Source organism: Phasianus colchicus, chromosome 4, assembly GCF_987193195.1.
Source record: "Phasianus colchicus chromosome 4, bPhaCol1.hap1.1, whole genome shotgun sequence".
NCBI classification, from domain to species: domain Eukaryota; kingdom Metazoa; phylum Chordata; class Aves; order Galliformes; family Phasianidae; genus Phasianus; species Phasianus colchicus.
Window position 1 is genome coordinate 8,974,710 of NC_143439.1, and position 27,943 is coordinate 9,002,652.

Consider the following 27,943-nt stretch of genomic DNA (forward strand, 5'->3'; position numbering starts at 1 on the left):
AACAGACTGAATACTGACTGAAATCCCAATTATAATTATAATTTGAACTACAGGTGTGGTGTGACTGGTTATAGCCAGGATACCAAAAAGCAGTATGAAGACTATAGTATTACCACTGAAAATGTACAGAGTGCTCCTTTTTACAGGAAAACTGCAAGGGGAAGAATGTTGTCTGTCTAAAGTGTGAAATATACCATACCTGTCCACGCTAAGTGCACAGAGATTAAGGACTGTGATTCCCACTGATGCCTTCTGTATAAAGGGAAGGAATTTGCAAAGAAACTGCCCAAATTCAGAATCTCCAAAAGGCCACTTCTGAGCCAGGAGCTAAAGGAAAGATAAAAAATAATCAGAATATTTGAACAATAGTTTAGCAAGTATGTAACAAGTATAATTCTTTCTTGTCTTAAACACAATCATTGTTATCTTCAGTTTTTCACACATCAAAGATATCTTTAGTACTGAGTGGGCCTGGGAAGTAACTGCTGCTGTAGGAGCATGAAGGGTGAAAATTTAAGCTTAAGTGTTGACCTTCTACACTTGTATTGTTGAAAGATCTTTTGTTCATGTGCTTCATCCACTAGTATTTAATAGTGAAAACCTAGCTCAACCCCATCAGAAGTGGTTGCAGTTAGCACGTCCCAGAACGAAGCATTCAAAGCGTAATTCATAGTTCATAATAAAATACCTCAGAGCTAAATTCCCATGCTTGCATGCAAGTAGATTCTTGTCATTGTAAATGTACTTCTGCGTAAGTCATGTCAGTATTCACTGCCAGTTTCTTAACTGCGTGTGGAGGAAATAGTGTACATACACAATTAGTTCCATATTATGTTCTAAAGGAACATGTGGTAACAGAAAGGCATCTATTTGGAAGGATGTGAATGGGTGACTGGAGTTTAGATCAGTATTATTTTTTTCTTGCATACCATACTGAAAACACTCCTTTTTCAAGGAGAGCTGAGAATCTTATTTGACATCAGTACCACTGCAGACAGAATGGGACCATCTTTGCAATGGTATTCCAGTTTAGGCCAATAGTATTTAACAAAAACAAATCCCCTTGTACCAGAGGATAGTTAATGGATCAGTAGAATTGAAGATTTTGCTATTGTCAGTACCTTCCATAATGAATGCAATGAGATTGTCTGCAAGCTGTTGAACTGTTCTTTTGGTTTTATCTGTACAGACTGAGTGAAACACATTGAAAGCTCCGGTAGAATTATCTTCTGGATGGACTGGCAACAATAGAACAAATGTTTTCAAGGCATGTTTTTGCTTTTTGCCAGAAAATCTTGCATGAGTCTACAGTTTATGTGAGGGGCTGCAGAAAAGCTGTTAGAGAAGGAAAGACTTTGTCTGAACCTGAAGTGGATCTCCAACCAGTTGTAGTCAAATGGAATTTCAGCTTCACTTTCTCAATAGTTAGTGATCATCTAGTATCTGGGTTTGGCTAAAATCTGAATAGTTTTCAGGAACCACTGAATGAAAGCTAAGTAAGTGGCACTGCCAAGGAAAAGAGGTTCTAGCAGACCTTTGTTGATTTTTATCAGTTGTTAAATAGAGCCCCAAAACAGAATTATTGTTATCAGTCACACTCTAAGTGGCAACAGAAAAACAGCCCCCAATTTGTGTGCACTTTGTCTGTAGCATATCATCAGCAATAGAAATGAACAAGCACTTTGTACTGACCATGAAACTGGTACTACAAAGCAAATATTATCTTCAAAAAGAGAAGTGTTGTTCTTGAAAAAGGTTCACTTAGCTATTACTCCTCACAGGGAAGCTTTATGGACAGTTTCAGCATGTACACATCTTCCCTGAACCCCAGGAAGCTCTCCTTTTTCGAGATGAAAAGTATTTTATTCCTTTTGTTTCTTACACTTTTCCAGTAATTGAAGTACTGCCATTACCAAGTCCTTAGACATTCTTTTCAAGTTGATTTTAATCAAAATCACTAGGATCAGGAGCAAGTTGCTTGATTTTGAAGATGAACTTTGCGATCATTTCCGTGCATATCCTGCATTATCATTCCACATCAGCTGTGCATCCATTACTTCACTTTGGATCAGGTGCCAGCTTTTTTCTTCTGTAGATATTTTTAGTCAGTGGTTTTCTAATTTTGCATCAACACAAGTCCATTGCCCTCTCTTCTACTCTAGCAGAATGTAGAAACTTCAGAGGGAAGTAGCACATTTCTTTTGAACAAAAACTTAGACGCAGAAATTTAATTGAATCAGTTCTGATTTACTCAGATGCAGTACTGGGACCTTGCTCTGCTCTTCTAGTGCTTTTGCATGTTTTAATATCCAAACAAAATGGAGGTGAAATTCTAGCAGATTACATTTTCTCTCAAGCCATAAGGATGGGAGGAATCAGGCTGATTATCCTAACTTGTTTCCTAGTTCCCCATGACTTGGTCAAATGGATTCTGCTTTTGCAACCCCACTCAAAAACTCAGAGTTTTCAAAATAAGACTTGCGGCAAAGGAAGTGCACGTTTCCCCTTGTGTATTTGCAGCCTAAGAATATTTCATAAGGTTCAACTGTGGAGCAATTCCTGTACCAGAAGAGAGTATAGTTCAAAGCATATTTTTACATATCAGAACCAAAATTTCAAGGTTCTACAATCTTTTAAAAAAAAAAAAAAAAAAAAAACCCTCAGTAAAGTGACCAGAAAGCTGCAGTTTCCCCTTTTTTCTGCTCCTTTATATGGCCTCTCTGCCCCAATCCTGCAGCTCGAAACAAACAAGACAGCAGTGCTGAGAACATTCCTTTGCAGTGATTTTTAAATGTCACTCAGCTGATTTTATTCTACTGTTGTTGCTATTTTCTAACCCCCATTAGCATGCTAGATGATGTACAAAACACAGATAAAGTCCCACTGTGCATCTCTAGCAACTTACTTATAGTCTAAAAGAGAGAATGTTATAATCTAACCACATGAGCATTTATCAGTACATGCTCATATGCATCCAGTGTTTATCTAATTCTAGGCTGATACTGTGTGTTTAAAGGCGGTTGATGACCCTGAAACTCAGCCCAAAATAGATGAACTGGGTTGGATGCTGGCTGTGAAATAACTCTCTAAAAACCTGCTTTGGTTCAACAACTGTGTTTTAAGGTGTCCTCTCTTTCTGCATCATGGCACTGAGGTTGAAAGCAAAGGTTTTAGTATATCTGCCTCTTTCTGCTCTAATTACATCCTAGTGCTCTAGAATCTTCCTTTTCTTCCCGTATCTGCTTGGCATCATTGCTGTGCAGATAGACAAGTTCTGTTTCCCAGAAACTTCTTGACCCCCGTGGTGGATATTCTCTTGAGTTTCATGAAGTGTAGGTGCTTGGTGATTCTGATGGCACAACTATAGCAGTCAAGTTTCAGTCTGTCTTCAGCAGGACAAATTGAAATATTCTTTTTTATTTCCTGACTTCTGTTCAACTTGTGCAGTGATAGATACAGGGTCCAGAACAGCAGATTTCTGGCTGTTTACTTAACTTCTAGTTGTATAAGCTACCATCATCTTCTAACTGTGCTGTAGGAGTTATAAAATCAGTGTACTCCTGGGTGATGTCCTTTCCTTGCAACATAGCACAGAATGAAATATGAGTCATATCACATGGGATTTTGTCATGTTTCCTGTAGGAAATGTTGAGCTGTGCAAGTGCAGCTCTGTCTTAAATTGTCATCTACACTTAGGTCTGTTTCAAGGCATGGGTCAAATATTATATCTGCTGTTTCAGCTGGAATTCAGGTGGAATCTGACTGTACACAGAAGCATCCAAGAGGATACTGACTTAACAACATTAAGTGACAAAATACGTTAATTCTGACCGAAGTGTTCCAGTCTCCAATGTGTAAGACTCATTGACTAGAAAGAAGTGTTCTGCTTGTAGTATTTTGGTTGCAATATTTTGATTTAGTGACTTTGCCAGGACCCTTCATGTCCCTATGAAACTTCACAGCACAGAAATTCATCCTTTCAGGTCTTTCTCTTCTTCCTACAAACCCTGTACCCTGAAGAGAATTGCACTGCAGGACGACACTCATCCATTTCTACCTTAGGACCCACAAAACGTTGCACACTCCAGATATATGCCTCAGCTCTGTTCTACCACTTTGCATGTGAGGAGAGCTGTAATAGTGAAGGAGAGAGGATACTGCCTGCCTCTAAGTGTTCCTACTATTCACTCTTCCCACTGCTGGGGTGAAAGTCCTCAACTTTGGAAGGGTATTGAGTATGGGAAAATTAGAGGAAAACAGGACAAACCTTGGTAGTGCAGGACACAAGACTAACATTGAGAATATCAAGGTGACTCAACAGTTCAGGCTTCTACTGACTTTGGTATCAATTAGTATTTTGCTTACACCTAAAATCATGAAAACTGTATCTCTTCTGCTGTTCTTTGCAGGAAATATTCTTAATTTTGGTACAGCCGATAGCTGTCTTCTTTCCAATTTCCAGGGGGTTTCAAGGTGGACTGTTTCTTCTGGAAGGAAAAAAGGTTTTGTGGGGATGCAGGAGTAGCTTCAAAGACATTTTTTTCCTCTATTGTCTTATTATAGCTTATTCTGCCACTTTACTCAGCTGAGTGAAAATGAGCAGTCATTTTCTCTTACTTAGGCATCTGGGGAAAGGAATGTATAGTTTTTACAACAAGGGAAAATAAATTATGCTTGAGAAGGCCTGGAAAAAAAGCCTTGATTTTGAAGAAGAGTTTTCTATCTCACGTAACAGGTGAAAACCATAAATCCTAGTTTTTGCATTCTCTTTAAGTTTTTTATATTTATTACAAGAATCTACTTAGCAGCAAAGCATTCCAGAAAACTCTAGACATCTTCCCCGTGATGTTGCACTGCTTATGGAGTAGAGTTAATTATTTTTTTCTGGTTGTTTAGTGCTGATGGCTAACTTCCCATCTTTTTAATTAAGACTGTTTCTCAAGCTGTGCTCTTCTTCTTCAGAAAAATGTTTTGCAAGATGTGCTTATGTGCGTAGTAATTTGCTATGGGCTTGTCCTTACACTACTTCAGCACAAAATTATAACTACTATGGATGTCACTTGCTCAGTTAGTATACAGAATCCCTCCTGCTATGTTTGGTGTCAGTGGTTTATGGGCTGGAATGGTTTATAATGTGGAATACCAGTAAGAAAAAATCATAAAACCATAACACTTGGTTATCAGCATTGTTTGTGTATAATATTCTGTCAGTGAAAGCAACCAGATAAGCCAAAAAACTTGTGATCTAGAAGAGATGATTCTAACACTTCAGCATTTGCTATGATGTGAAAAGTGTTCATGACTAAAAATGCCTGAGCTAAGTTTTCCTTTACAGCTGAAAATATCTGCTTACTGACAGCTAACTTTTACATTTAACTTTATAATGTTCTAGGTGAACCACTCAGATCTAGAAACCATCGACACTAAAGCATAAACATAAACATGAATAAGAAAATGTAGTTTGGTAAAGAAAGCAATACTGTGATGAGCTGTTTGAAAAGTGGACACTCAAGCTTTTTTTCTGGGTAAATGTGTTTTACGTTATACTGGTAAAATAATTAAGGAAAAGTATGTAAAAATGAAACAGGTTAAAAACTGGCATCTATAATATGATGACTTAAGGAGTTAAGAATATTAAGATTTAAGATGATAAAGTTAACATAAACCTGATATAGTTTCTTTTTCAATAAGTAGAATTCATTTAAAGAGTTGTTGTTGTTTGTTTGTTTTTGCATAAAAATGGAAGTGGAGACTGCTCAAAGCTTCTCAGTAACATCTTTAATGCTGAACTTTGACATTCTGAAGATGAGAACCTGGACCTAGAATGTTACTAGCTTCATGAGCTCAGGAAACTTTCTGTTTCAGAAGCAAGAGAGCTTTTTCTATGGAGAGAAGCTGCTGTTCTTGCTGCTGCTCCTGCTAAACTAGCCAGTGATAGCAGCAGAAGCTGTAAGGGCTTTCCAAAGGTCTGATACAACCAAGATGACATGTTCTGCTCTTCCTGCCTTAGTAAACTGGCTAGTTTCTTCATAGAAAGTAGTCCCCTAAATAAACCATCATACATAAAGTCCAAACTTAACTTACTTCTGCAAGTGTGTGTGTGGCAGTGATGGGTAATGTGGGTGACGCAGCAGCTTTCAGGGATGTGCTGTGTCACCTGATTCTAGAAAAGTAGGTATGAAACTCTCTCTTCTTCAGTGCCTTAACCTTACCTCTACAGCACCACAAAGCACTATAGTTCCCAGTCTCCTTTTCACTGAAAATAAGTAAATCTCACTGATTTGGAGGCTTCATGGTTTGACATCGTGAATATCTGAGATTTGTATGTTTTGCATTAAGAGAAAACTATTTGGGTCCAGATTCGGTAAGTGTGGCTGAAAATGAAATTGTGTTAGAATGACTGGTTCAGTCCATTAGGGTGGATTTATAATTGGCATCCTTCTAGTAAAGCTTTTTTGTTACAAATTTTAATATTGATTTGATCCTGTAAGTGAATATACTAGAGGTAATTAAGCCTGATGGGACTTTAATATATTCAGGATATCTTCAAAGGAGGCTAGTGAATATTACTAACATCTCAATCCATTTAACAAATTGCTAAGGGGAATCCACCATATAATTACAGTAATTGGAGAAAGTAAGTGGGAATTCTTGAGTCTACTCAACAGTAAAGAGTGGATAAAAATGTCAAAAATCTGTGACCATATCTGTATCTGACATCAATTATGTAATTTCTTTGTTTTTTCTTTTTTCCTTTTTTTTTAATGTCACATCATTGTTAATTGCATAATAGAATCATGGGCTCATTCCTCCTGGGACCTTATATTTTCCAATTACTGTAATTTGTTAACTGCTTCTTTCTAAAGATCAGTAAAATACTGAAATCTGAATCTGTAAAATCTGAATATCAGTAAAATTAACAGCTTCTCTTCTGGAAGTTTTTTCAGAATAATTAAACTACCTTATGATTCAGGAAAGTAATTATACTTATTTCTCATTTTTACATTGTAATTACACTGTCTTAGAAGCTTTGGCACTGTAGAATCTGGCCATCTTAATACTGTATGACTGGTTTATTTTAACATGCAGATGAATGCTTGCTTTACTCTGATTCTGATTTTAAAGCTGTTTTGTCCTCCTCAGAAGGAAGATCAGACTTGTAAGGTTTTAAGTGTATGACACCATTTATTTATATAGGATATTTGTATAGGATATAAATTTATGATTCAGCATAGAGGCAGCTAAAAGGTTGTTCAAAATAAAGTTTGGAACTAATTATATAAAATACTTTTAACATCTAAGCTTTAAAACAAGAAAAGTACTTTTTTTCCTTCACTGTCTGTCACTGCTGTCTTCAGATGGCTATACTTCCAGTAGCCATCCTTTATGTTGTCACTCAACAAGGGGAACTAAATGGTGCCACAGATTTGAGGATCTCTTGAGATACAAATAGATACAAATAGGATTTAAAATTAAGTGTAAATAGACTTATTACTGAACGGGTAATTTGAAAATTATCCTGTAAATAATAATTTCCTAGCAAAAGCAATAGCACTCACTATAAATGCTACAAACACATCCATGTTTCAGAACATGTGCAGCTAACCTTATGCAACAAGGTGGTTGCATATGAGAATTTTTAAGTAAATAATTTTGGAGGTTCAAGCACTCAGAAAACTACTAAAATCTAGTTTTATGCTTGTCATCATGATTTTAATTCTGAGTTGTAGCATATCAGAGTTGACATACATTGATGTCAGGGGTCTGCAGTTTCATTTGCAGCCTTTAATTATCACATACTTCTCTGCAGTGCAGAAAGAATGGTGATATAGTCTATGGTCACGTTCACTAGCACAGTTTATCGCACAAGTTATAGTGAGGCTAGTGAACTTTCAGAACACGTAGAGTATCAGAAGATTAACTGTAAAAATGTGTTTCAAAATAATAAAAGGAGTTTAAAAAAATGTAGCTTGTTGCTTTTAACTAAACTCCTTAAGAATTTTCAGAAGGCTATCAAAAGGCAATTCTGAAAGGCAAAATTAATTTCGTATTTCCTGTTCTCTTTCAATGTGAAGGTACAGCAGAGCTCTTGAAAGGTTAGAAAAGATTTTGTAGTAAGAATACCTATTCTTTCCCAAACTTAGCTTGGAAAAAACACATGCCATATTTTCCTTGAATTTTCTTATCAAACATTCCAAAGAAACAAGAACAGTACCCTAGCAAATACCTATAAAGACAGCAATGCATTATGGGAGATGTAGTCCAGGCTATAAATCCAATTTAGTAATGAGAATGAAAATATGCAAAACCCCAATCTCATGTCTCGTTAAGTATCCCATAGCTATGGAAGACAAAGGGTAATTTCAAATCAGGCAGAGGCTAATCATATGCATTACCTTGAGAATATAAAATATTTTCTTCTGCTATCTTATCATTAAATTGAACATTGTATTTTCCAGATGGGATACAGGAAAGTGGAAAGGAACATTTCCATTAAATCATGTTCATTATGATTAACAGTCTTTTTCCTGTTTTCAAATTCATACTATGTTAAAGCCAAGTTTAAAGACTTATCTGTAATTTATACTACCGTAAGATCAGAATCAGGTAGTGCATGTTACTGTAGGTTATATGCCTCTATAGAAATTAAATGTATGCACATACACATTTTTAATTCATTAATGATTTCAAGCTGTTATGATCTTGCTGTATCAACGCTTGTATTATAATGCAGGTCCAGTTACTATGTCAGTAGATATAATATACTTTATTCAGTTCACTGGTGGTTTTTTTTACTTTAAAAATCCAATTTGAAACCATGGAACACTACTTAATCTAAATTTATGCATTAATTTCCTTTGTTTAAAATTTATGTACCTAAAAGTTGAGTTCCTATAATCTTCAAAGGCCAAATTGTGAGGAATGGTTTTTTTCATTATGCTACTTAATGTTACGTTTACTGTCAGAAATGCCTTAAGTTTTTACTGATATCCCATCAGCTATGGATTTGTATAATCCACAAGGATACAGATGAAAGTTTGCAAAATTATTTGAAAACTTTCTAAAACAAGTTAATATCACTGAGATAGATGTGTTCAAAAAGGACTTCATAACATTCCTTCAAGCCTGTCCTGGAATCATAGAAAGACCTCTAAGATCATCTAGTTCAACTGTCCATCTGCCACCAATATCACCCACTAAACCCATATTCCTTAGTACCACATACACATGTTTCTTGAATACTTCCAAGGGACAGTGACTCCACCACCTCCCTGGGGATGCTGTTCCAGTGCCTGACCGCTCTTATGGTTGTTACGTTAGTAAACATAGATTAGAAAAAAAGCATATCTTATGGCTTTGTTTCATTAAAATGAAAAATAAAATTTAAGAAGAGATAGAAGAAGTGGGACAGAGTTGCTGAAGACCTGTTTTATACTTTGAAAAAAAAACAGATGAAATTTGATTCATCAAAAATGTTCTGTGATATAGTGAACCTTATTAGCCCTGAAATAACTTCGGAAGTCTGTTTTTTATGGGTGTTGAATTAAAACCTTAATTCGCAGTGTAACTGACATAATGTCTCTCCGCAGTCATAACATGAATCTTGCTGATCACAGAGTATTTTCTGTAAAAACATAAAGTAAGGATAAAATATTCCAAAAATAGCATCTAGCCTTATGCTAAATATATACTGTCCATAAAGTAGGAGAACAGTTTATAAACTCTACTCTCACAATTTTTGTTAGCTATAGCAGTTAGAATAAATGAAAAGCTGCTTGATATAGCACAAATGTAGCTCAGAGCTGCATTTTGAAATGAAGAGGTTAGACCTGAGAGCAAGAAGGTTGTTGTAGAATGAAAGTGAGTTGTGTTTTTTTCTTGAGTGAACTATTCATTGACAAAGGATTACTACTTAGAGAAGTAACCAAAGAGAACTAGTGTACTTGTAAGGAAACTGCAGTTAAAAGGTGGTGGTGTTGCATCCTACCTTGTACACATTGATAGGAATATCAATGACAATATAGATAAGGTCTCCTAGTGCCAGACTGGCTATCAGTGCATTCGGGCCATTCCTCATACACTTGTTCTGGTAAATGATCCTCAGCAGAGTTGCATTCCCAACCATTCCAACGATGAAAATAGCACAAGATACCACTGTGTTAATGTATTTAAAAGTTTCAGCAATCTTAGTCTGCTGGGAGCATTTGACAGTTTGGTTGGATACCAGGGGCCGTCTAGTGGCGGGGAGTAAGCTGGATTCAATCCCTGAGGAAGTGGAAAGGTGGATTCCCACATCACTCCGATTAGTAGCGTATCTGTCAGAGCTGTCACAGAGGACAAATCCCAAAAGCAGCAGCAGCAAAGAAACTCGTAAATACAAGGCTTCCATCACTAAGTCCCAAATGGGCAAAGTCAGCGAGACAGGTTTTTTCAGTATCTCAGTGAAATACTTTTGCACCTGCAGAGAAAAACAATTAAAAAAAAACAACACAACATCAATACACCAAGGAAGGTAACACAATCTATTTCTCATATAGAAAGAAGGGTATTTGTGCACTTTCTATAGTGCATGTATGTAAACACTTGTTCATCATCATCGTGTTACTCTGAAATGTAGATTGCCCCCGTTTATGAATTCTCTAACAAAACACAAAGACAAATGAGATCCTGCAGAATCCTCTTAGTTGGAGACAGAATTTGTATATGAAAATATGATGGGTGAAGCTTTGTTTTAAAATGCAGTCTCGCAAGAAAAGTATACCATTAAAGGGAGTCCTTGGAGACTGTTCTATGGTATTTTAAACAAAATGAAAGGTTATTATTTTGGCTATTAAAAGGCAAGGTACCAATTCTGCATTAATAATTATAGGCACTATGTTTGTTAATTTTTTTAGTTTTTTTAATATATTTTGCAATAATTAGGCTTTATGTTATTTTTTTTTTCTGACTTTATAATTACCCAGATTTCAGAACTGTGAAAATACACGTATTTCAAATCAAAATTTGGACTGGATCCAAAGTCCAAAGATAATAGGAGGAAGACTTTCATAATCTCAGGACATTTGACCAGGAAGAGCCCTTAAAACTTCTTGTGTCAATTTACTGAGATAAAGTCTTTGGTTCTTGAATAATGTAATTGTAGCTCATGTTGCAGTCCTTATCCAGGGTTAAGTTAATTATAAAAAAAATTAAGCTCTTCCAAAGACAAAAAAAAACCAAAAAAAAAAAACAACAAAAAAAAACACCTTGGTTTAGTATTCTAAGTGATAACTCATGACATTTCCAGATAGGAAAGGAAGCATCATAGCATTCTGTCCTGGTATAACTGCCTGTTTGTATCTCCAGAGTTGTTGGCTCCTGCTGCAGGGGGCAGATAGCACCTTCTGTGAAACCTCCCTCCATTTCCTTCAAATCTCGGTCTAATTTAGGATGAAGTTTCTTTAGGTGGCTTGTGTCAGTGTTGCCAAAAGAAGAGTAGAAAGTCAAGTATTTATAACTTTCTGATTTCTGGAGACTCGCATGAAGGATTTGGGAGGATCCTTTAAATTAATCCTTATTTAATTCCCTACAGAGCTATTAATTCAGTTTATAACAAGAAAACAATTTACAACAGAAAAAATGTGGCAGACAACTTACTGATAGGAGCTCTGAGTGCAGCCACACTATAAATATTTATTGTTATCTGTGAAAGTGTGTGTGTGTAGCTGTATACAGCTTCTGCAATGCTAATGGATATTTGTCTGGTATGCAGAGCGTATGCAGACCAATGATCCAAGCTGAGTCTTCTGCCTTGGTGCATCTGAGATGGCCAGCTGACCAACTGTGAGTACCTGTGCGCTTTTAAAGTTTTATATGCTGAACAGCAAATCCTTCTTTGTGAAATGCCTGCTGCAATGGTATGGTCAGCAACAGTCAGCTGGGTTGGAAGAATGGAAGTGCTTTTGCTTTAGGATTCTAAACCATATCAGAAATAGCAGGCAACTTTTTTTTACCACAACTCTTTTCAGGCAAATATTTATACTTATATCATTTACAGTGACTACAGCTCCCATAGACTCTTTTAGTCACAATATAGTACACTCCTTATTTAATGACTCTTTCCTGTGACAACTTAATATGCACGTGCTATATGGCGCGGTAATCACACAGGCAGCACGCAAAGCTGGGAACAAAACTGCCAGTTGCCATCTCTTCCCTCTCTCAGCAGAACTTTCCCATAAGAAGCAAAATTAAATTGTGTTTTTATAGAATAATTTTTAACGATCTGTGGATTCCTGACAAATCCACGGTGTCTATATTATTACAGCGTATGATAACAACCCGCGACCTGCCTCATGTAGGTAACACGTCGGTACCCTTACTAACTTTCTGCAGTAATGTAGTCTATTTTTCTTCTTCCGCACGGTATGAGGTGGTGGGGCAGACCTGCAGGCCACGTGCATGTGCTGTCTCTGTGCTCGGTTACAAAGTCCGGGCTCGGGGACATCCCGTGCTGGGGTAGCAAGCCCGAAGCTCACCGCGCCCCGAGTCGCAAGGAGAGCATATCGTTGGGAGTGAAAGCGTTCCCAGTATTAAAGAAGAGCTAAAACGTGAACAACGCTTTATATGCCCCAAAGGCGGCTGAGGTGGGAACAAGATCTAATAAACCAGGGCACGAAAGCCGTGAAAGAAGCAGCGCCGACAAAGTGAGTTTCTCGGAGCTGTCTCCCACCGCGGCACAGCCAGCGCTCCTCGCTGCCGGGATGACTTCCTCGCAGTTCTCCCGCTAACACAAAAGGCTCTCCCTCCACCCGCACCGCTACCGGGGATCCACCCTCGGCCCCATCCTCCGGTCATGCCGTTCCTCGCCATTACCTGCGGGCTGCTGCCCCGCGGCCGGCTCCGCGCACTCAGCCCAGCCGTCCGGCCGGCCCCGGCTCCGCGCTCATGCTGCGGCTGCTGCCCCCGCTGCCGCGATTTCCTCCGAGAGCTTTTCCTGGGATAGTCTCGGCAGATCCTCCCGCCTGCCGCTGACTGGGTGGGATAGACAATCTCCACCTCCGCTGAATCAGTAACGGAAAGACAGACTGAAGCAGAAGGCTGAGCGTCCTCTCCGTTCTGCCCCCTCCCCCAATTAAAACAAGCCTGCAGCCCGAACCGAGCCCCTGCCAACGTTAAACACAAAGGCTGCCTCCCGGGCACGGGGGAACACTGAGAGCTCTTTAACTGTTTCGTCTCTGAAATGGAGGTGAACTACTTGACTGGGCTCATTTAAGCAACAGCTTTTGGGAATCCAGCCATTCCTGTAGCTGCCTCTTAATAGCGCATTGGGTTCACGCAAAGGTTGTATGTCTGATTCAATCAGACGACTTACGAGCCGCAACCAGACTAGGAAAAAGAAAATATGATTAAATGCACAACTTTTGTTTGCATTTTCCCCTGACTTGGTCAGGATTATGTTTGTGAGGCAATTGGTAAAACTGGACGCACAGAAGTTTCAAAAACTCAGGATCTGTAATGTGTTCTTGGGTGAATTTTTCTGTGGTCCATCCAGGACATATCTTGTTAATACCTTTTATTTTTCAAGACCAAAACCAAATCTACAAAGGTGATAAAATTGTAGGATTTTCTGGCATCCATGCATCTCATAATGCTGCTCTTCAGACTAGGTAGTGGAACAAAAAAACTTAAGCAGCAAGTTGGGAAGTTCTCTTATAGTTAACAATCTTCTCTCAGTATGAAGAAACAAAGAAAGAGTGCAGCTTGAAATTGAAACAGTTTCAAGTTCCTTTCACTCTAACAAGTTTAAGAAACGTTGAATCCCTTGTTGAATCATTCCAAGGTCCTAATTTCATGGCAAGTTTCCATCTGGCTTTAGCAGAGAAATAATTTTCTTCTTTTGAGGCAGTCTTCCTAAATATAATATAAAAATGCGTGGTCCTAAAGAACTCAGAACAACCTAAAAAGAACAACAGAAAAATGCAATGCCCAGTAGCCTGCAGAGTTAAGATACCTGGTAGTAAATCATTTAAGAAGTTGTTTATAACTTTATGAGTACTGCACAGTTAAAAGAATGTTTCTGTAGACATTCTCTTAAGTCACCTGATAAAGCTTGAACAAAAAATCCCACAAAATCTGGGTATCTGGATCAACTAGAACAGCAATGCTTCATTTCTTCTAGAAAGCCATCTGTATTAAATGTGTCAAAGTGCAAGATCGTTCAAGGAACCTAAGTGTTCAGGATGAGAACCACAAGAAGCCTACTGCTTGCAAATCAGATATGAACGTTTAATTCAAAATCTTGTGTTACTTTGAGCTGAAAAAATGCTGACTAAATTGTCCATCTGACATTAGTAAAAGTTATTTTAAAATTCTTCACAGTTTGGTGAGATGCTTAGTATTAATGATGTGCTTTATCAAGAATCATCTGTATGATAACGTGCTGGAAAACCTCTTGAAGTGCTAGAAAGTCTGTACTTCAAGTTCACGCACACATTATGGAGTGCTTTCTCTAATGCAATTATTGAATCTTTTGTATGTTCTCTAGACATTCTTAACACCCTGATCCTTTGCTACAGTCATTTGAGTCCTATTGTCCAAAAAAAGTAGAATTGTGTGATGAACACTATGAAATTTCGATATGTGCTCTCATTCCAAAACACGTTTTCCTTTCAATTAATAATTCCATTAATTTGGAGGGTTTGTATCATATGTTCATACACTGATGTGTTTAACTATATTTTTTATTAAATGGAATAAACAGATCTGCTATTGCAATTAAATTTTAAAATACAAAAGAAAGAAATATTTATTAGCATTTTGTTTATAACCATTTTGCTTTCTTCTGTTATTGCCAACCCACATAAGTAGTATTTATTACTAGAAATTACTGAATTGCTCATAGCAATTCTGTGTTCTTTGTTTTTGTTTTTGTTTGTTTGTTTGTTTGGATTTTTTTTTTTTTTACTATTAATTAATTGGGCCTTTTTTCTGTCTTTAATTTTGACAGGTGTCTAAAACTGGATTGAATTCTTAAACTCAGAAGTTGTAATTAATCATTCCTGATAGTTTTTGTTGTTGGTTGTGGTTTTCTTTTTCTTTTTCTTTTTTTCTTTTTCAGGAATTATTTTGGAAAAGTAATGGATCATGTATGAACTATTCTTAAATTGATTTTTCAAATGCAGTCAACCTCTGCTACTAAGAAAAGTGACTGTATACAGTTCTTCACACCAGTATATTTTTAAGTACAACAAAAGCTTTCACTGCTGTTACAGGACTGCTTCGTACATGCGTTTTTTTTTATGGAAGAGCTCTTGACTAAGATCTCAGTATTTCAGAATCATTGTAATGAAGTGTTTCGTTTGACCTCAGCTTTCTGTCTTCAACAAGCTACTTGGCTTGACTTGCATAACTGCAAAGATTCAGAGTAAGGGTAACTTACTCATCTTATGACACAGAATCTCATTTTATTTAATTTTAAGGATATCTGAATTTTGCAGCTAGAGTCATTCTTCAAAAAGACTCAACATTTTTGAAAGCTGTTGGTTTTCCTGAAGAATTCAGGAGTTAGAAAAGTATGCTTTGTTACAAGGTTATTAGACAAATGTACCTGCGGTGACTTTTATATAGGTGTATACAAGAGAAAATACAAGATGATCTTTAGCTACATTTGGATGAGCTAGTTTGGACTGAAGTGCATCTCCTCTGAATTAGAATGAAGTAGAAACATATGTTCATGAGTTCACAAAGTCTAAAATCCCATTCACAAGATTCAAAAGGCGAAAATAGATATTGGTCTACCATTGGCGTTTCATAACATTTCAGTTTGCCATGTCTTTAATTTGTAGCATTTCCAGAAAGTCAGAAGAGTTATTTATGGCAAAGTATGTAAATATCTAGTTGTTTTCTTTCTTCTACTTGATATGAATTCATAACACGAAGTGAATTATAGTGAGTGTTCCTTTAATACTAGTTTACTATAATGTTGGAAAAGTTATATGTATGAGAACCACTTAAATGTTTCTGCATTTGGAAAGCTGTGGAAAATTGAAAGGAAAAAAAAAATCATGCTAGTGCTTCTTAAATCTAAGTCCTCCATCTTGTTCTCGTTAGCCATAATTTATATCTGTTTAAATTTCAAGCAGATGTGGAAAACTAAAATTATTCAATATGAAAAATAATTTTTGAAATTAATATCATTTCTTGCTTTATTGAAAGAGCTTTTTCATGATCCACCTGTAGTGGGGCAGCATTTGCCTCCCAGCCTTGCTGTCTATTTTGACCAGTAACTAATAAAGTATCAGAATAGCAGAATAGCAAAATTTTACCAAACTACTCTCTTGGTCACTAGTGAAAGATCCATGGCCAAAGGTGTCCCTGTGTTTAGAAACGTTGACACCTTAATAGATCCTGTGCTATTTAGACTCAAATCCAATCCATTGATACATGAGATCCATTTCTCCTTATTAGTAGTTGAAAGAAATTGCCTTAAGACCACTGATTAAAGTAATTCCACCTTTACCTTACACTAATGACTAAAGATGATTTTATTCATGTTTTGAAATATATCCTGAAGTGGAAGGTCTATGAATAGAACATATAAAAAGTGAGAGGAATGTTAATGTGCTAAGACCCTGAAATTAGCTACAAGCTCAGGGATTCAAGGAACCTGCTCAAAAAGACTAGACTTCAATGATAATAGATAAGAGAATTTTACATGACATCCTAAATATGAAGTAATAAATAAATAAATAAATAAAGAACTGTGAAATACAAAATCATGTAGGATGCCTGTTCTATAGTTTTGTAATGAGTGAAACCGTACAATGAGTGACTGTGTCACTACTAAAAAAGAAAAATTAGGAGTAGATACAAAGACAAAGCAAAGTTTGTTTGTTTTAAAGAACACTAAGATTTAGAGAGTAGGTCAGATTATTGGGGTTTTTTTGGTAGTTCATTTGGTGTTTTTTTTTTGTTTGTTTGTTTGTTTTTAATCTTTACTTCACATAAGCAAGCTCCAAACCACGTTAGCAGATGGGAGCCTGTGCAGAACACACTTTCTGTGATAGAGGAATGCTATTCTACTGCCAGATCCTTCTGTTATTATATTAATCACTTGTAAAATTATCTAGAGAAGATAGTGAGATATTAGAATGCCATTTTATCTTTATCTAAATAAGATTAGAGCTATTTCTATTGACAACTCTGCAGTGAAGATGTTTTTCGTGGAAAACCCTGACTCATTTCGCTTATTTCTAATGTTTCCAAGTTATCTATTTTTTTTATTAGCCTAACTAAATCTTGATTAAAATAAGCAACGTGTTCATTTATTTTGATACAGCAAGTTAATCTTGTATTATTCAGTGTGCAGTGGTTACCTTAATGTAGAATTAGAGAATTACATAATTGCAGGGGCTGAAAGGGACCTCAAGAGATCATTGAGTCCAAACCTGCTTCTAAAGTAGGCTCCCTGCAAAAGGTTGCACAGGTAGGCATCCAGATGGGTCTCAAATATCTCAGTAGAAGGAGACTCCACAACCTCTCTGGGCAACCTGTTCCATTGCTCCATCATCTTTACTGTAAATAAGTTCTGTTTGTGTGAAACTTTGTAAGTTCAAGTTTTAAGCCATTACTTCTTGTTCTATTGCTACACACCACCAAGAAGAACCTGGCCTCATTCATTTGCCTTCCCTTTCCTCTAGATATTTATAAACATTGATCAGATCACTCCTTTGTCTTCTTTTCCCCAGCCTGAACAGACCAAGGTTACTCTCATGCGAGAGGTGCTCCAGGTCCTCTATCATCTTTGTGGCCCTCCACTGAAAGGTTGGGAGAAAACTAACTTTGGCTCATTTCATTTCTCTTCCATCTGAGCTTGTAGAGAGCCTTATCTGACCTCTTTTGCTATGTTCTAAGAACTTATATTCCAAGTATATAATATATATATATATATATATTTTAGACATTAAACCTTAACAACAGCACTCATCTGCTCTTTTTTCTACCGATTCTTCTCCTACCCAAAGTTGATGATCAACTGTAGTTTCTCACGCAGTTGGTAGTGTGTGTTATTTGTTCATACACTAAACATTTCCTAGTTTACCCTAAATCTTACAGTGCTGTGGTTTGGTGTGATAAGGAAAGAAGGACAAGCAAATTGAGAAAATGTCATGCCTCTGGATGGCAAGGCCCCCCCTGTAATATCCCCCTTGGGTGCTGACTCCCCAGCCCTGTAGGAATGGCTGGTCTTTGCTGCTCCCAGAAAGAAGGCATGCTGGAATGAAAAACAAAGGAGTGAACTCCAGTGTCTCAGTCCAATTATCCTAGACAAAAGATCTAACTCAGTTACAATGTCTTTGAACATACACCTTTTATTTTTTCCCACTGGTAACTGCAACCATGTATTTTCTAATCAAATATCTCACTATGAAAGTAATGTCTCATACTTATTTCTATGGAACCTACAACAGATACAAAGAAAACAATAGCACTTTCTAAAAGAGTAAATTCTCAGCTACAAAACACTATTTTTCAACATAGTTACCCCCGTTAGCTATGCATTTCCAGCAGAGATGAACAAGAGCTTGCATGCCATGCTCGTAAAAATCTGCACCAGCAGAATTGACCTACTGTTGCTGTCACCACTGCTCTAATGCACCAGCCACCACCACTTCACAGTGCTAACGTGCACTTTTTGGTCTTCATAAATGTTCAGCAAGTAGTGGTAAACGTCAGTGGGTGCAATTCTTTCAGCATGGAGGAATTCAGCAAAATCTTTGTTTCATATGCGCTTCTTTCAGATGCCTTTTTATCAGACAGCCCCTCTGCAGCCATCTGTTGCACAGCAACAAAACATTATGGAATATTGGTGGGAAAGTTCAACTTCTACCACTAACATCTGCCTATGGTGTTGAAGGCCAGTATAATATAATAGGAGGCGTTATGTTCAGAGCAGCTCTCGTAATATGTAACTGAGCTGCTCTCTGTGTATCAAGCCACTGTTGTGGTACTACCCAGTGTAATAAGAGATAAGTTATGAACAGAAAAACTCCTATAGCAAGGTATTTGTATCAAGCTGTAACACAAAACTATTCCATCTATATAGATTGAAAAATATAAAAGTTCAAGGCTATGCTATTTCTGGGCACCGTAATGTAACCAATAACTTTATCTGATAAATCTTATGACTATAGCAAAAATACTATTACTATTGCTAATAAATAAAATAATGTATTGTGGGTAACAGGAATTAATATATTTTTTAAGTGTTCAACTTCTACTTCTCCTTGTCACAAACTTTCATCAACTCTTGTTAATTTAATATGCTATTCAATTTAAATATTCAGGAAGTAAGTTAAAAAATACCAACAATAAATATATGCAAATATATTCTTATGTATTCCTGGAACCAGTGAGTTTATAATTTGCATCATGCTTTCTTAAGGAAGAATATCTGGAAAAGTCACTTTTCAGTGCTTTAAAAACATCAAACTCGTATGTTCTAATCCATAAGCAAATATAATGCTAAATCTTAACTACCTCAGATCTAAGACAGTGGAAATGTGAGGTTCTCTTTCATCAGAAGGAAGTTTTGTAGTTATTTAGAATAGAATATTATGAATATACTGAAAAAAACAAGCAAATTCTCATGAAACATAGATTGAAATGTTTTCACTACTGTGATCAAACATTACATATTTACTTCAGACCCATCTGGAGTACTGCATCCAGGTCTAGGGCCCCCAGTACAAGAAAGACAGGGATCTTTTGGAGAGTGTCCAGAGGAGTGCCACACAGATGATCAGAGAGCTGGAGCACCTCTTCTACAAAGACAAACTGAGAGAGCTGGGCTTGTTCAATCTGGAGAAAAGAAGGCTGCAGGGTGACCTCAGTGCAGCCTTTCAGTACCGAAAGGGAGCCTACAAACAGGAGGGGAGCCAGCTCTTTTCAAGGGTAGGTAATGGCAGATAAGGAGAAATGCTTCTAAGTTGAAGGAGGGAAGATTTAGGTTGGATGTCAGGGGGAAGTTCTTCTCTATGGGAGTAGTGAGGTGCTGGAACAGCTGCCCAGAGAGGCTGTGGATGCCCCGTCCATCCCTGGAGGTGTTCAGGGCCAGGTTGGATGGGGCCCTGGGCAGTCTGGTCTAGTGTTGGATATGGAGGTTGGTGACCCTGCCTGAGGCAGGGGGGCTGGGGCTTGATGATCCTTGAGGTCTGTTCCAACCCAGGCCGTTCTGTGATTCTATGAACCACTGAAATCAAAGATACTTTGTGGGACTCTATTATAATACTGTTGAACCTGATTTTCAGCTGGCATAAACGAGTGTAAATTTCTTGATGGAACTGGAAATACAACTATTTGTATCATCAGAGAATGATCATAAATGATGTACTTATTTCAGACTCATACTTTGTAGGGAACCATGCTATTATGTACATATATCTCAAAATATATCTAAAACTGGACAATTGCTGCAATTTTCTACAAAACTGTTCAGACTTCCTCAGAATTTTAATTCTGCCATTTTCACATTTTCTAATATGTCCTGATTATTTATAGATATTATTTAACTAGTGGCTATAATAATTTTGACAGTACATTTTCAAAAACTTTTGGAAGTTAGTTGAAAATCAAATTTAGATTTTGAAATAATCTGTATTCTGAAATATGTTTTTGAAAATGAGTTCCCAGGGAATGAAAATATTTGAAGAAATCCGTTTCCAAACAGGCCTTAAACTGTAATAATACTCTTAAGTCTTGAGTTTGTGAGTGAGCATCACTTCAAGTACATTTCATTTTCTTTCTGTTTAATAATTGCAAGTAATGCGAACATTTGTACAAAATTATATTGTTCATGTGCAATTTATAATCAAAGATAAGGTTGTTTGAAACATCTGAACAATTATACAGTTGTATGAAGATCAAACAAATGGATAAGGCTGAATTCTTGTCAGTTAAATAGTTTAGGTATTTGACAAGTATTCACAGAAAAATATCTGAATGAAAGCATCAGCAAGTGCCCATAATTGATTTATAAGATCCAAGTAGCTATCTCCTGTTTTTTCAGTTGGTGCAATTCAAATCTCATCTGCACTATTACTTTTGAAATAATGGCCAAGAACAATAAAAGCTTTAGAAGAACAGTAACAGTATGGGAAAAAAATGCATTAAATGCATTATTTTTTAAAAAGTTTAGATTTACAATACTGTAGTGGTCTGGCAAAACACAAGATGGACTAAAAGACTGCTTCCAGTTTAACTTGGAACCTGTACTTTATACCATTGGCTGATCTTTATTTGGATCAGGATCTGTGTTTTGGCTTTCTCTCTTCAATTAATGTTAGTAAGTGAAAAAATTGGGAAGGCCATACCAAAAGCAATTTTTTCCTGAAATTTAATAATGCTTTTTTTTTTTTTCCTCTCTAATTTTGCAGTATATTGAACTGAGGTGGAGGGTTAGTTTAGATGAGCTGCTACTGAGATATTTTGGTGTTTGCAACCTTTTTTAGTTCAAGTTATCGAGTGTTTATTAGCTCTTCTAGCTGCACCTTCAGATTAAATAAATTTACTCACCTTTGCAGTTCTTTGAATACACATGCCTGTACACATATATCAGATACAGAACGCTAAAAGATTTTGTTTGTTGTCAAAATTCATATATGCTAAAAAGTCTTTCAAGTTATGCAAAAGTAGGAAAAAAGTCTTTATGATTTTAGCTGCTAGCATTTGGCGAGACTAAAGGGAAATGAAAAAACAGATGTCCTATAAACTGTCAAGACCTAATAAGTCTGGTATTAATAGACGTGTCTGGGCCGAGTACTCTCTAGAGATAGTAACAATAATTGTTGCCTCCAGATAGTCACAAAACCTAGTCTCTGCAATTTTCTAGAGAGTTCAAATTTTCAATTGTTGTGTTTTTTAAAAATTTTAATTAATTATTACTCTCATTATAATACTGTCTGTAGATATAAGCACCCACCCTTAATGAGGTGTCTTAACATGAAGAAAAGTTTTAGGGTTCTTTTAAAGGTGAATAGGAGCTGATATTTTAATTCCTTTTGCCTTGAAGGGTTGGTATGACTTGGTATATTAAGAAATGCTAGTTTGAACAGATATGTTTGGCAACTTATATCAAAGTGTTGAGACTCAGATTCAGACTAGTTTCTTGTATAAGATTGTACATCTTACCCTCAGTTGTCACCTTGTGGTTCTGTCAGATGCCACAGTACTTGATGAATCATCTCAAGTGGCCAGGAAGGTGGTCAGGAAGGTGCATGAGTAATACTTTCAGAGACGACAGTTTACATTTAGGACACTGCATACGAAGTGATATTAACTATGAAGTTTTTGACTTCTGGTAGAGCACACTACTTTTTGCTCTCTGATTTAACTACTGTCAAATCATTTAAATGAAAACCCATAGACCTAGTGGGAGACTTATATTTCTTACAGAAATCACAACATTCCTTAATGAGAAGCAGGCCTGGAACAAACACAATTACAAACACGCAAAGAAGTTTAAACTATCAATATTTTTTAAAAATATACTCTTTTGTATGTAACATCACTGTAGAGGCATATGAAATTCTCAGTGGCAGTGCTGTGGCTTTTTTCAATAAAGATCTTAGATTTTTTTTACTAAAATGGTTGACAAATGTTTGCAACCACTTAATGAAAACAATCTGGTACTAAGCTTTTAAAATAAGACTAAAAATGTCTGGCACTAGAAAAAAAAATCCATGCACAGAAACTGGAACATTTTTTGAATTTTGTGGTATTCTTTTGGGCGCTCATTAGGAGGGACTGGAATACAGAATCTGCTTTTTGATTACTTTGAAGTAAAATGGCACTTCTCTCTTACTTCAAATAGGTGCTAAACAGATCTTCTGAATTTAGTTGTTCATATTTAAGATGCCGCTGCCCATCCATTGCTCGTCCACAATCAGAAGTAGAACATGTCACCTCCTCAAAGCTCTGTTAGGAGCCTGCATATTAAACTAGGACAGCTGGGTTGGCCTGAAGCAAATAAAGAGATGCTTGGGTAGGCGTCTTTTGAAGAGACAAGTTGGTAGTGACAAACAGCTGAGGGGTGGAGTAGTCTTCAGAGGCAGAGTTTCTTCCAAAGTAGGCACCAGTTTGTTGCTATAAGAGTGCTACAACCCTCGGAGAATTTATGAATGATCTTTACATCAAAACTACAGATTTGTGCTTCTGATTCATTAAGTGACTGATAATACTGGTGAACCTGTGCTGGCAGTTGCTATAACTTAAGCTGTATATGAAGTGAAAAACACTGAAACCATTTGATGCTTTAAATAAACATTTCCATTTTTCTGTTCTGAACAGTTTGACTTTTCCTCATACTTTTCTTCCTTATTCCATTATCACAGAATCATAGAATGGCTTAGGTTGGAAGGGACCTTAAAGATCATCTAATTCCAACTTCCCTGCCATGAAGTTATCTGATGTTCTAGTTAGCCTTAGGTCCAAACAGCAACTACTTTGATAAAGAGTATCTGAATGTGCTGGTATTTCTCAGCTTCACTAGTGACGTTGGAATCAGTTGGTTGAAAAGTCCTTCAACTCTGAAAGACCGTATTCAAAACAGAAGGTGAAGCTTTAGCCTTTCTTTATGCTATTTTTTCATTTATTTTTGTTTGTTATTATTTTATGGTATTATGCTTTTCTCATTTTTCTCATAATTGTTTCAGTATACTTTCTGAACAGACACTGAAGCAGAATCCCTGTTTCATGCCTAATTAGCCCTCAACTGATTTTCATCTGTTAACTCTGGCTGTAGAACAGCACATTCATTTTACGTCTGACTCTTTGATTAGAAGAAAGTTTGGTTCAAAGTGTTTCTTGAAAGGAACCTTCCACTTTCTAGACCAAAATCAATTAGAACAAGTCAACAAACGAAATAAATTACCCCAACCCCAAATCACACAGTTCATAAAAACAACCTCAGAAACTGCAGGCTTCAAATCAGTCTGGAATGAAATGTCTCAATGTTTTGAATAAATACTGGGGAGCAAGGAGGTAATCTTCTACTCTTTACATGTGTATTTTACAAAGTATATCCTATTTTGAATCAGATTGGAAAGATTTTTCTCTTTCCATTGATCTGTGCCAGAATCCAATTATAGAACACATCCCAGTAATGGCAATAAATAATAGTTATAAAAGAAGAAAGAGGAATGGGAAGGCATGCTGCAATTTGTTGTTGCCAAATATGACCCATTAATATGAAGTCTGTTTATTCTCCTTAAAGTGACATTCCAAATGTTTTCTTCCCTATTTATGAGTGAAGAGTTGGTATACTTTTAGCATTTTTTTGCTTTAAATTTAAGTAAAGGAAGCATTTTTTTAAAACTTTAAGGGCATATTCCTCCTCTGAATAAAATACCTGAAGCATATAGGGAACGAAAACCTAACTGCCTGCTTTGAAGTGTTTTGGAAAATTGTCTTTCAGTGAACCTAGGATTTCACCTAGAGTGATTTAAACCTCACACTATTCCAAAATTGCTTTTTAGAGGAAGTCAGACTGGTATGTTACATTGTTATCCTAATTTAGACTTAAGTTTAAATTCAAACCAGCATTTTGATTGAACCCGCTGAAGACGAATTATTCTTTCTAGCTTCTTTACCTGGTCACAAGGGGCTTGAAAGCCAATATGAAGTTTCAAAATTTTCAGTCAAAAACAGCCATGTAAGAGTCTGTGATCCTGCGACTGTACCAGAATGCTGTATATAGAAGGAGTTGTCCTGTGAAGAGATACTGAAGTTGCTGGCTGCATTAACAAAGAAACAGCAAGTCCAACAGCAAGTCGTAACTTCTACAGTCATAGTGCCTATTTTTCTGACATTAAATCAGAACCAGGTAGCTTTCTCTTTACTGGTTGCAGCCCTATTGCTGAGTGGGGATGGGGCACACTGAGAGCATTTCTTTGCACACTTCCAGTGCTGATTAGATTGCCTCCATTTATTTGCTATTAATTCAGTTTTAATTAAAGAAATGTGCTTGTTTTCTGGTGATGACCATGCACAGCATTTAAGATAAGTGGAAGCTGACACCAGCTCTATAGGCATAATGAGCACCATTTTGAAAGGACTATCAAAGTTATGATTACAGATACCTGCTGTCTCAAAAATAATCTGAACTGTAGGAATTTGTTTTTATTTCACTTTTGAGTTTTTATTCAATTATTGTTATTTTAAATTGTAGTTATTTATTTATTTGTTTGTTTGTTTATTTATTTTAATGGAAATGTTATGTACACCGTACATTTTGGGTGAATATTCCCTTTTTTTTGTTGTTGCTACTTATGAGACCAGCACGAAAGGATTTGGTCTAACTTCTCCATGCCCTCCTAACAGATAGTGTCTCACATCTCCACTGTGTTTTGAAATACTACCTTACTGTGTTATTGATAACATGTATAATGACTGTAACACTACACATATCCCATGTGTGCAGTTTCCATACCTAGATTCATATTTCAGGTTAGTCCATCTTGTGATGGCATTGCCCTAGATGAGAGAAAAGATGATATTGTGAGACTTATTAAAAAATAAAAGAGTAATTATGACACGTGGAATGCAAATTGAGTGACAATATTCGAAGGATTTTTTTTCAGTGATGCTTACTTGGATATAGAAATAGTTGTGCATGGTGCCATAAGGATACCTAAATCATCTGCAGTGAGTCTGAGGGAGATCCACAAAGGTAATTACAAAGGAATATGAATATCTCCATTTCAATATTTTATTTTCTTTTTAGCTGTCACCATTTTTTATCTGAGACTGCATCAGAGTTGATTAGGAATGAGGGAAAAGGGGTGGCTGAATATAATTTGCTCTCACTGAATGAAGCTTGCAGATATTCTTGTTCAGACTGTTCTCCAGAACTTGGAAGCTTCATACAAAAGCCAGAATCTCATCAGTGTATCAGTATATGCATTAATGTGAATTATGAGTTATTTGTGCAATCAGTAAATTAAATATCTGAAATTACAAAAAACAAAATGTAAAGTCATCCTAATGAAAATCTATAAAGAACTGATGTTAATTGAAAATCTTAATTCCTTTCTGCTTCAAAATTATAAAGATAATGTTATATGCAGCCAAGTGAAAAATCTTTCAACATGCGAACAAATTTACAAAGAAAATGTAAGCATTGCATCCTTTAAAAGCATCAGTTTGCATGTTTGCCTATTTGCTCTTTCAGTTGGTGTGCTTTACTGTTTCTAGCTCCTATCTTGTATTGAGAGCATGTTTACTAAGCATAGTTCACACACACAGTTTGATAAACCTGTGTACATGTGCGCATATTGTCATTCAGATTTATTTCTAAATTGTAGAGTTCATTAGTCTCATTGCAAATTTTCTAAAGAAAGACTACCCAAGTCTGCACTTGAGAGCAGACAGTCTTGGGGCCAGTCTTGGGTCTGCAAGCCTCAGGTCAGTCTTAAGAGTTTTCTGGCACTTGTATGTTCTGTCTTTGATGGAAGTGCCACAGGGATGGCTATTCCTACAGCATTCTGGCATTACCAGGCTTAGCTGTGTCTAAAGCAGCCTCTTGGATTAAAAAATGTGTGGATTATCAAGTTTTAGGAATCAGCCAATGTTGACAGCCAGTGAAACTGGCTTAATTTATATGGAGTTGCTTTCTATTCCTAGTAATACTATTTAAATACATTTTCCAGAGCACAGCACCAATGAATCCAGAGCATAGACTTTGTTGTGCCTGTAAATTAATAGATTTTAGTAAATCCCTGATTTAGCTGCTGTGTGTAATTTGTCTTTCTACATGTCCAGTTTTTGTGTTTCTTTTTTTGTTTGTTTTAGAAAATGCCAAATCCACTCATAAAGCTCAATACTCATGCTTTTCTCTGAAGAATACTGCTTATTCGCCTTGGATATGTGGAACTTAACACATCTTTTTCTTCTTGTCCTTTAGGTCTTCTTATTAAAACAATGGTTTGTTACAATCCTTGCCTGTTTCTTTATTGCCTAAAAATAATTAAAATAAAATAAATCTTTATTCTGTGCTTCTTGAATGAGTAATATCATAGCTTGTGATGGATTACTTGGGCTTTCACTTCAATTCCTGTAGTTCCAGTTGCCAGGAGAAATTGATTTCTGCTCCTTATAAGATTTGTTGTGAATTTGTTGTTCTTTTTAATGTGAGTGATATACTTTTTTCTCATTTACATAGCTTTTATTTATCTTAGGAGAGAATCCAGAATCTCTACATGACTGCAATCAGGCTTTGCTGTCACAAAAAAAAAAAAAACAAACCTATTTTTTGGTGTGTTACAAGTATTTATCAGTGGTACTCCTTGAAAACAGTTAGGTTTCTTGCTCCTCATACTTCCTAATGAAAAAGTATTCCAAAACAAATTCTTACAATTTTTGGCCTAAATTTATTTAGGGTTTCATTGAACAAAATTACTCTTGTGCCAACATTTTATTTAATTTAGGTCATTTTTCTTCCTCACTGTTGTTTAGAAAGGAAAGAACAATTTATCTTGAGGATTTTATTTTGCCAGGCTAGTAAATACAAGAGCTTAAATTGGAACCAACTATCTACTTCACCTGTTTCTGCCAAATTGATTCTTTCTTTCTTGACTGTGAGTAATGGAAACTGCAAAGGAGTTTCTGTTGAAAACCAAGACAGTCATAAATGACAAAAAAAAAAAAAATAAGGAAAGAAGAAAGAAAAGGAGGAAAAAAGCAAGCAGTAATTAGTGAACATCAGACTAAGCCACCAGTATGAGATAAATGAGACAAATACAGTGTTGAGATGCAGCAGTAGATAGGAGTATACCCAAAGGATACAGGGAAGTTCTAATATCATTGCACAAAGCACTAGTGAGTTTCTGTGCTTGATTTCAAAATGTATGTCCTTGCTGTTATTTCAATCAGTATTTAAAGATTATCTATTCTCTTCATGAGATATTCT

At 36.3% G+C, this 27,943-nt stretch overlaps 2 protein-coding genes across 7 annotated transcripts in view; one reads left to right on the forward strand and one right to left on the reverse strand.

Moving 5' to 3' along the window:
- Window positions 1–13,199, reverse strand: part of EDNRA (endothelin receptor type A) — a 29,147-nt gene extending 15,948 nt beyond the window's left edge. The window contains exons 1-3 of the mRNA XM_031588880.2: window positions 12,856–13,199; window positions 9,989–10,459; window positions 200–327 (exon numbers count right to left, since the gene is read on the reverse strand). Coding sequence (XP_031444740.2) covers window positions 200–327; window positions 9,989–10,390 — 530 coding nt within the window. The 5' untranslated portion in view covers window positions 10,391–10,459; window positions 12,856–13,199. The remainder of the gene's footprint in view (window positions 1–199; window positions 328–9,988; window positions 10,460–12,855) is intronic.
- The window catches only part of TTC29 (tetratricopeptide repeat domain 29), a 366,043-nt gene that overhangs the window by 38,609 nt on the left and 299,491 nt on the right, over window positions 1–27,943 (forward strand). For 4 of the 6 annotated variants that reach the window (XM_090138569.1, XM_090138566.1, XM_090138564.1 and 1 more), the window contains exon 2: window positions 11,753–11,823. The exons of the other annotated variants lie outside the window; for them this stretch is intronic. The gene's annotated coding sequence lies outside the window, so the exon portion shown is untranslated. The remainder of the gene's footprint in view (window positions 1–11,752; window positions 11,824–27,943) is intronic. 6 annotated transcript variants of the gene reach the window in all.